This window comes from Poromitra crassiceps, assembly GCF_964638095.1.
Source record: "Poromitra crassiceps genome assembly, chromosome: 15".
Classification (NCBI taxonomy): Eukaryota; Metazoa; Chordata; class Actinopteri; order Beryciformes; family Melamphaidae; genus Poromitra; species Poromitra crassiceps.
Window position 1 is genome coordinate 10,638,524 of NC_139634.1, and position 10,157 is coordinate 10,648,680.

At 44.8% G+C, this 10,157-nt stretch overlaps 1 protein-coding gene across 1 annotated transcript in view; it reads right to left on the reverse strand.

The window, feature by feature from the left end:
- Window positions 1–703: 703 nt before the first annotated feature.
- adam19b (ADAM metallopeptidase domain 19b) overlaps window positions 704–10,157 on the reverse strand; it is a gene marked incomplete at its 5' end in the record, with an annotated part of 19,734 nt that continues 10,280 nt past the window's right edge. Inside the window, 13 exons of the mRNA XM_083651735.1 lie at window positions 704–1,947; window positions 2,036–2,127; window positions 2,257–2,532; window positions 3,060–3,162; window positions 3,598–3,724; window positions 3,840–3,948; window positions 4,409–4,486; window positions 4,802–5,021; window positions 5,164–5,272; window positions 6,283–6,490; window positions 9,119–9,208; window positions 9,669–9,846; window positions 10,017–10,157. Of these exons, the coding sequence (XP_083507861.1) occupies window positions 1,941–1,947; window positions 2,036–2,127; window positions 2,257–2,532; window positions 3,060–3,162; window positions 3,598–3,724; window positions 3,840–3,948; window positions 4,409–4,486; window positions 4,802–5,021; window positions 5,164–5,272; window positions 6,283–6,490; window positions 9,119–9,208; window positions 9,669–9,846; window positions 10,017–10,157 (1,738 nt within the window). The 3' untranslated portion in view covers window positions 704–1,940. The remainder of the gene's footprint in view (window positions 1,948–2,035; window positions 2,128–2,256; window positions 2,533–3,059; window positions 3,163–3,597; window positions 3,725–3,839; window positions 3,949–4,408; window positions 4,487–4,801; window positions 5,022–5,163; window positions 5,273–6,282; window positions 6,491–9,118; window positions 9,209–9,668; window positions 9,847–10,016) is intronic.

Below are 10,157 nucleotides of genomic sequence, written 5' to 3' on the forward strand. Positions count from 1 at the left end.
TCCGATACATCTGCCTGCTGCTATCCTGGGCATGGGAGGGATATAATAAGAACTGGAGCCACCAGCAAGGGGTGGATTAGGCACATGTGAGGACGTTTGCCTACTAAAACAAACATGTATGTCAGCCATGTTGTCCCCATGGATTAGACCAGACATTGTTTTTTTTTCTTTCTGCTGGAAAGTCTGAACAAAAACCGCTGGTCTAATGGTGTCTGCACAATACTTATTACTATAATACAGACACGACAACAATATGGCGTTGCTACTTATAGGAATATTGAGTGATGTCATTTCAGTGTATATGGATACTTTCTTTTAAGCTTATAGGTTAGTAAGTTGGGAGCATATTGGGTAAGGGCTGATTTCAGCCCCCCCACCAAATTTGTCACTGTTTTTATGGTTTGGTTTTGGACAATATTTTGACTGTTGAAGTTGTATGTAACAGTTTGAAAGTGTTGCTCATTCAGTGAGTAAACGTACTATTTAAACACACTACTACTGGTGTTATAAGTGCACTACAGTCCAAAATTGATTGGAAATTTGTTTTTAAATCCTGGTATGAATAACATGGTATGTATTTTACAAGCACAAACCAGCTAAAACAATTTTTTTCATCTGTTTATTTGAATTCCAGTTGAAGGCACAGTGTTTCATACTGCCTCTGAGTTTGCATAGGTTTGATAAGGTAAAACATGATGCCAACTGATATTTCCATACATCACATGAAATCGGATGGGTCCCCAAGCAGTCACATTGTAAATGGACCACAATTTTAACAGTACCTTATAATAATAATATATTATATTATTATATTATATAATAATATATTATTTAACAGTACCTTATAAATGCCAAAAGTTGCTCAAGTCAAGTGAAGCCTACAGTCACAGTAACATTGTCTTCTCAGATAGAAGAACATATTCCAGCTCTGAGTGGCATTTTGGTCAAAACTCCCACTGAACAGTTTCAGTAACATCTTTGGACAAACTTAATTCACTTAATGCAAAGCTTAACTGTAAACTATTGGCTGTAAATTCATGTAAAATCATGTAAAATCCTGTTGCCATTTAAGGACATTTAACAGTTGGATGTAAAATAAACCAAGGCTCATTTATGTTCATAAAACACAATTATCCAGAATGTTGCCCAGGACGAGGACAACTACCTCACTGATTGTCAGTGCCAGAACTAAGTAATACAATCTAGGTCCGGATGGTCACCTTAAAAAAATATTCAAAACAGCTGTTAAAAGTGCAATTTCACATACAATATAAAACATGAAATAAAGAAAAAGGTTATTGCTACATATTAGACATGTATCCCTCATCATAAGCTTACGCATATACTTACAGCATGCATGTAGGACTATCAATGGGTTCTTTTGACTCATTTACTCACACATCAGAACACCTTACAGGCATGTTTTCTTAATATAAGAGATCCCCTTACAGCACATGCTCTGGTAGAAACACCATAGGCTACACTGTAAACACGTATTACCCTTTGCTTTGTGAATAAATACTCCTGGAACAGTGTTTCAACATTGCTGACAGTCACACGTGTAACAACGCAACAAGTTTGTTACAATACAGTTCTGCAATTCACAAGTAGAGGATGGCTGTTTCAAGTGGCTAAAGCAGACATATCGGGCTCATTTACAAAAAAAACGGATCAAGCCTCAATTCGAGAATGAAAACATATTCATCAGAATAGCTCCAGTGAAAGTGTAACGTAGTCCGTGACTTGCCTATTTTCCCTAAACACACATCAGTGCCTGTACAGTGAGTACATAGACTGCACTTCCAAAGATCCAGGGTGTCAACTGTCCCACAGTGCAACATTTCCTCGTTTAGTCAGTGGTTGATATTCAAAAAGGCAGTTGAAGACAGGCCATTATGTGACGTAAGTGGTGGTCCACAGCTTCTCCCTGAGCTCTTGGTTTAGGATCTAAAACAAATCAATACGAAGTTAACAAAGAGTTTGTGTCGATAGATAAAGATAGCTCAAATAACGTCTGCCCCAGCAGATGGGTTACCTGTATGGCTTTTTCTGTCCAGCAGATGGCGCCAGAGCAGGCTTTCCTCTCTGGAGGGCGTCGGTGGAAACCTGCAGCGGTTTGCTCTGTTGCTGCAAAAAAAGACCAGTGAGACATTTCACATTCAGTTCACAGAAACAGATTCACTAAACGGAGCTAATCTATGCTAAGTTTGATATAAGTTAAGAATATGTTCCTATTGCATACCAAATTAAACTTACCGGTGACGGCCTGTTGACAGGACAAGGTGGTGGAGGTCTGTTAGGGGGGTTTGGTCGGGGTTTGGGTGGCGTCGAAGGCGATGGGTGAGGTTTGCGGTCCAGGGAGGGTAAAGGCGGCGGTACCGAAGGCGGCGGTACCGGAGGAGCCTGGGCTTGGGTTCCTCTCTGGGCCTGAGCCTGTATTTCTCTCTGCTCTGCAGCGTCGTAGGCGGGCACACGAGGTGGCTTCCCCGTCGGACGCACTACGGCATGTCTGGCCCGAGGACTGGACTTGCCCTGTGGATGAACATAACGAGGTTCAGACGAACTCACCATGTTGTGTGCCATGTACTGTATAAGTATGGTAGTAGTCTCGCTGGCCAGCCTCCTCTCCCTTCCGTCCGAGGAGTCTGGCGCCGCGGAAACAGGCAACAGGGATGAACCCTCCCCTGCTCTACAGCTGCTCTCCCATTGGAGCGACTGTTTCGGTGGCAGCCGGATGTCCGCTCCCGGCTTATTACAAACTCTGTCATTGGCTCCGACCATGTCAATCAGAGCGGCTTCCGCTCCCTCCTCCCTGTGTGTCGCTGTAAATAGTGCCCTGCCGCCTCAGTGAAAAAGCTAACTAGCTAGCAAGCTAACGGCAGAAACCTACACGCTGAAAACGGTAAGTTGTATTGTTGGAAACTATTTTCCAAGGGCACTGCCGCTAAGCGCCGCCCATCGCAATCCCACTATGGAGACCTGCGGCGCCAGACTCCTCGGACAGAAGGGAGAGGAGGATGGCCAGCGAGACTAGTCTGGTAGGTAGGTAGCTTCCTTACCAGGCGGTCTGAGTCCTGTCTCTTCAACAGGAATGTCGGGTTGGCGTGACCAGTGGCATGGCCATCAGCATGGAAAGTCTTGGCTTCAGCTGGGCCTTCAGAACTGAAGGTTAAAACACACATTCATACACACATTATACAAAATGGACACCTGGAATGCAGAAAAACATCAGCTGCGTACAGGGCCACTTTGCAATTTTCAACTAAGCTGTGTATCATTACAAAATCGGTAATATATATGCAAATGAACAATATTTAACTTCTCTCCATCTTGCCTGGACCTCATTCACAGAGCTTCCTGGTCCAAATGATGTCATAATGATGTCATTTGGAGTTTTGCTATGGTGTCACTATTACTATCATTATTTCCCTCTCTACCTGGGATCTCTCGGTCCAGGCAAGATGGTGGGGAAATTAAAAATGGTTAATTTGCATAATACTCCTGATTTTGTAATGATAGCTGGTTGAAAATCAGCAAAGTCGCCCTTTAACCAACCATAGATTAGTAGTATAGGTAGGCGGTTGAGAAGCAACATACTTTGGTGTTGGAGGTGGTGCAGAGGTTTTCACTGGGCGGAGCTTATGCCTGTAGCAGCACCACAGTCCCACAGCGAACAAAACCAGGATGAGGGGGAGGACCAACAAGATGGGAAGGAGACTGCCTGCTGGGAAAAAAATTAAAAGTGAATGCAGTCTTTTCAAAGAATCATCCAACACTTTTAAGATCTAAAATATTATAGTTGCACATTAGCAGATAAACAAGCTAATAAAGTGTCTCACTGTGGCTGATGACAGGCCCACTGTCAACACTCCCTCCTGCCCCCCTCTGGTCACACAGTGGGGGGGCCCAGCCGGAGTCACAATGGCAGTTATGGTTGTTGTTGCACACCTGGTGAGATAAGAGGACAGGAGTTTGCCATTTATCACATATTAAATGGTAAATGGCCTGCATTTATATAGCGCTTTTATCCAAAGCGCTTTACAATCAGTAGGTAGTCTACATTCACCCATTCATACACCGATGGCGGCAGGCTGCCACGCAGGGTGCCTACACACCATCGGGAGCAAGGAGGGTTAAGTGTCTTGCCCAAGGACACAACGACAGCAGCTGGGAGGGAGCGGGGATCGAACCGCCAGCCTTTGCGTCATTGGCCGACCCGCTCTACCTCCTGAGCTAAAGCCGCCCCATATTAGACATTACAGTTACAAAATTGATGTATATATATATCATATTTATTTTCACTATGCACCAGTGACTCATCTACAGGTATAATAAGGGTTTTAGGACTGCAGGGATACTTAAAGGTCACACTATCCATGGCGGCCAGCGACACCTGGTGGACACCTACCCCATGCGCGTGGCATTTGGAATTGCACTCGTCTGCTCTGAGAAAAGATGCGTTGCGACACTCTCCGCCAAAGCAAATCTGTTGAAAGAAGAGAGAGGACAAAGTGAGTGAGTCAGAGAGAGAGAGAGAGAGAACAGAAGAGGGAGTGGTTAGAGAGAATGCAAGTCATTATCATAGGCTTATCATTGCATCTCCAAAATGTTCAGCTTGAACCATTATGCATTTTATTTTTTAGTTTATCCAGTAGGTTTTGAAGTAGAAATATGAAAAAAAAAACAGCAGCAGTATGAGTCTGTCTGTCTCTTCCCATATCTCCAAAACAGACTAAATAAAAATGTGGGGGTCTTCATATCATATCAATCATAATGACCACAAAATGTCAAGTGCATTCACCGAGTCATCGCCACACTTGGTGCCAGTCATGACCAGGCCGGGGTCCAGAGTGTCCCCCTGTCCATCGTCCCCCTGGCTCTGGCCGGGCCGGTAGACATGTGTCCCCCTGCACACAATCTTCCTGTTGCCCAGGGACTCTGTGGTGTCTATGGAGACAGCATTGGGCTCTACGGGCTTGGAGGCTGAACTCAAACACTGGATCTTCCCACATTTAGCATCCCTATTGGAACAATACAAGGAGGTGTTAGTCGCTCTGCTGAGCTCCATTAAAGCTTGAACATAATTATAAATAGCCGCCACATTCACTTTGGTACTGAAGGAGTGAGTGAGTGAGGAGTGTTGCGGAGTGTTTTGCTCTTCACCTGTCCTTGCATTTCCTGTACTTCCCGAGCAGGTCTTTGCCACAATTCCCATAGGAGTCCCCGGCTACGTTGACTCGTTTAAAACACAGGTCAGGCGCAGGACGGCCATCTGTGGCCGGAGGACAGAAAATGCACAGAAACACATAAGCATGGCTGCACACGACATGCACGCATAGACATGCACACGCACACGCACACACACACACACACACACACACACAGAGTCCACAGAGTGTTATGCGACCACCTGATGGGGGCCAGATGGCATCCCATATTGTTGTGTATGGTTCCTATGGTACTACAAAGCCTCTCCAGGGAAGCTTTGTCACAGTGTGAACAGACAGATAGCACGGAATATGGACTCCATCCAATAGCAATGCCTAATCCTCTGACCCAGTGCTGGATCGGTGTTATAGTAAACTGGATCGCTCACACACACACACACTATTGGATGACAGGCGAGCACGAGATCAAGTAGTCTCAGCACCACCAGACCCATGAGAGTTCTTATGCTGAAACACTACGTTACTGCACGCTGCTGCAGATCTCTTTCTGGGTCTGGGACACTGCCCGTTCCAAACCGGTGTCGGAATCCTGGCCAGAGATTGGTGGGTACTTCGGAATCCTGAACCCACCACCGATCAGTAACGACTTTAGCGAACGGGCACGTGGCCCTCCCAATGTTGGCCCCGGCAATGTTGACTTCGGAAAATGAACCACCCGCTCATTGGTGCTACGACCTGTCAGTCATTCAATTGTTCCCGAGCCTGCCAGCGAGGGCTGTGAAGTGGCACAGACTCAATGATGTACAGTAGTATGCGGAGCCTGGGGAGAGACTAGAGACCAGATCTAACCAGTTTATTTAGTTCTACTCATCAGGATGTTTAAATGCTTCAAAGATCAAATTTGGAATTTATTTGATGAGCCCAAATCCTGTGCAGACCCGCGGCACTCCCTCTAGAGGTCATCTGGCGAAGCGGAAGCGCATCACCTCACTAAGCGTTGGTGCACACACCCACAAAAACACACTTGCGCCATGCACTACGACAGTCAAAATAGGGCCCATCGGTGTCAGCATGAATCAGCATGACACCTGAAAGTACAACTTGGCTTCCTCACCTCGTCCCCAGAGTGACTGACACTGCTGCTCCAGGGTCAGACACATGCCGGTGTAGCAGTAGGCCCGCCCTTCTGCACAGGATGTACCGTCCACCTTGTAGAGGTTAGCGGGACAAGACTCCGCCTTCCCGTCGCAGTACTCTGGTAGGTCACATGACCCTGAGGGGGCCGGGGCCGGGGCGCGGCACAGCGCACCTGGGCTCTTTAGCTTTGACAGGGAGAGATGGAGAGGAGACGGACAGTTTAGGAAACACCAGGAGAAAACATCTGGACATCTGGAGAATAGGAAGAGATGGGAAGAAAGACGAAGAAAGAGCTAAGATTCGAGAGGAGGAACATTCAGGGTCCAATTCAGCACCGTGGTGCTCATAGATGCCCAGGAAAATAAAGAGAGTTCCTTTTTTGCATCGGTCTGACTCTAACCATAGTTAAGGAAAAAGGTATTCCGAGATGATAATGTGATTTTTTTTTAATTCAACCAAGACACTAAATGTATTGTAGATAAGGGCCCAAGGGAAACCTTTCCTTGCGATTGGAGAGGAATCAATCAAAGAGCAGAGATATATACTGCCTCTCTCATTTGAAGAAAGAAAACAACAAGTCTCAAGACTCAATAAATTAAAATCTGATTTTCAGAGATGGAGGTCAATTAATTTGTCATTGGCAGGAAAGATCAACTCTATTAAGATGGCCCCACCCCTATCAATCATCACCTGCTAGAATAGACCACACCTTCTCCTTACGGAAAAGGTGTGGTCTCTCTAGATTTAAAGATCTCTATAGACCAAATCACCGTGACGTCACCATGTAAACAAATTTACTTCCGGGTACCACTTGGGGAAGGCGGCAGGTTTAAATGTGCTGTTGTCAAATAAATGCTGTCAAACCCTCTCGCTGTTTTCGGCCGACTACTTTCAATTTAAATGGTTAAACGGTTGGTAAACATGCTTGTCCGACGTATCTAGCCTTTCTTCTGTGTTTGTTTTATGTAGTGTTAGCTAGCTAATAACGTGTGTTTGTCTGTCAAACTCGCTGTTTTTTTGCAGACTCGTGAGAAGAGCCTGGTGACGCGAGGTTATTACAGACAGAGCTACTGACGCCAAGTTAATTTAATTTAGCTTCAAGTCTACTCTGGTCTGGTCCAACAGGTAAATTAGCTAGTCTGGTCTCCACTAACGTTAGTGAAAGTGTTGTTATGAATGATATTAAACAACAACACAACACGGACGAACCATTTTTGTCTTCTTTGTCTGTTTTTGTCTTCAACATGTCAGTTTGTGCCGTCCACCGCCATTATAATGTGTGGACCTCAGGGGTACCCGGAAGTAAATGTAAACATCCCGCTGATTTGGTCTATACTGATGGTATCTTCTCTAACATTAAATATATTTCTCCAAAAATCATCAAATCATTTTTGATACCTCTCGAGGCGCGACACTTCATACCAATGCAACACAACCATCTGCTATAGATGACATCCTCAACATTCCCTCCGATCTAAGAGGCCTCATCTCAAGAATGTACTTCAGTAGATCTCTGAGATGTTTCCCTCAACAAAATGAAAGTGAAATGGGAGGAGGATCTAAGGGATGTGATACCAGATGAATGCTGGAAGGAGGCCCTGATGAGCGTTAATGTTAATGGGAGCCCATCCTGTGCTTAACTAAGTGTAATTCAATTCCAGGTCTTACATCTCTCCAAGTGTAGGCGAGCCAGAATGTAGTCCAACTCAGACGAGAACTGTAGCAGATGTCATATCGCTCCAGCGACCCTGGTCATGCCATTCCCTATCTGATCATTGGTCAGGGGCACTAGACCTCCATCTACAACCTCAACCTGATGCCTCTTCAAACTGATGCCTCTTCAACCTGATGCCTCTTCAAAAACCGTTGGCATTGCGTCAACTGACCAACAGATTATTATTTAGCATGAAGACTTAGCCTTCACGACTCTACTTGCTTATAGGAGGATCCACTGGATCCAAACCGGTTTAGATGAGTGATCTTACACTCCACAAAAAAATGTAATAAAGAAAAACAAACAAAAAACATACGCTCCAAAGAGCACTTCTACTCCACCTGGAGGCCAGCAACGTCTTATCTCAACAAAGTCAAATCCCTCCTTAAGAATCCACGAGTGTTAAGTGTTGAATGACAACATATGCGATGACACGCAGTCCAAGACAACAATTTTATTTATGTTTCTAGAAAGTTAATTCAGAGACTAACTCCCTCTCTTCTTTTTCCTTCCATATTGGGATGCAGGGATATGGTGGGATGGGGAGGGGAGCGTTGCTATTACAGTACCGGTATTCTTTAAAAACATTCTGTCACTGGCTTTTAATAAAAAGATTAATGAAGAAAAATTTAACTTAACTGCCATGTCAAAAAAAAAAGTGAATTGTGGCTATGCATGGTGGAAATCCACACCCCATGTTAGCAATTGTAGAGTCAGAACACTTAATGTTTCAATGTCAGAAAACACTGTGCACTAGTGTCAGATTCTAACCTATTTTGCAAATACAATAGATTGTTAAATGGAGTTGAATTACGGTAATCTAATTTATCCATGACTGTAGGATTTTTCCTAATACTAATCCCAGCCATTAACAAGTCACCAAGTAGATTTCAGGTAATATTATTTTTGTTGACACACCATACAGTATAGTGAAAGGCCCTAAATATGATTTTTAGTTTAGATGCACCATGAATCCACAATATTCTTTCTGGGAGTGTCTATGAGCAGGGCAGAAGAGGGTGCCCAACTTTTGTTTTTCTCATAATGAATGTCCCAAGAAAGAAAAGTGACAGAACAGATGTGAATGTTACAGTAGTACCTTGCAGTTATGACAGCAGACCCCATGGGCGCACTCAGCTCCGGCTTTCAGGGTGCAATTGTTGGCATTGCAGCAGGGACTGGTACACTCCTGCACAAGACATGCACAAGACATCCAATAATAGTTCAGCACAATAAAGCACTGTTGTTGTTGTCATTTTTATTGGTAACTATTGTTATTGTGTGCTGCTGGCTATAGTTTTGCACTTTATAGTGTTGCACTTTACATTCTAATGCCTTTGCTGCTGTTGCTATTGTTAGTTGTTGTTGGTAAGTATTGTTTCTCTTCTTATCTTTTAGTGTGTGTATTGAATTTATCTTTGTGTTTATTTTTAGAGCTCTTTTTTTATGTCTTCCTTGTGAGAGCTGCTGTAACGAGTAGATTTCCCCACTGTGGGATTAATAAAGGCAATCAATCAAATCAAAATCAATCAAAAAGACAATGAGTCATGAGGACTGCTAAATGCAAGCGTGCACACACACACACACACACACACACACACACACACACACACACACACACACACACACGCCTACACACACACCCTTACCTCTTCATCTCCACAGTCACATTCCTCTCCGTCCTCTAGGTAGCCGTTGCCACAGCGCTGTCCCCCGTACATGGCTCTGGTATTGGGCAGGTTAAAGAGACACTTCCCCCCTCCAGAGGTCAGGTAGCGCTTCAGCTCGCGCTCGTTACAGGTGTTAAACACTTTGGGAAACGGGTGCCTGGTCCAGGAGGGGAAAAAGCACAAATATAGACTTGGTTCAGACAGCAGCTGCACTTCATGAAATCACGTGTCATCTTCTACATGGTCTGTTTTCCCGCTGTTCATGAATGGTTTGATAACTGTCCATTTGTTTGAAGTCTATGTTGTTGATTGATTTGTGAATCCCACCCGGTAGCGGCGGCCATGATGCAGCCCCCGTCGTCGGGCGCTGCCCGGCAGCAGCCGGCGCTGTCGTGATTCATCCCAAAGTTGTGGCCCATCTCATGTGCCATGGTGGCAGCCACGCCCACCGCAGCGTCTGAGTGGTCC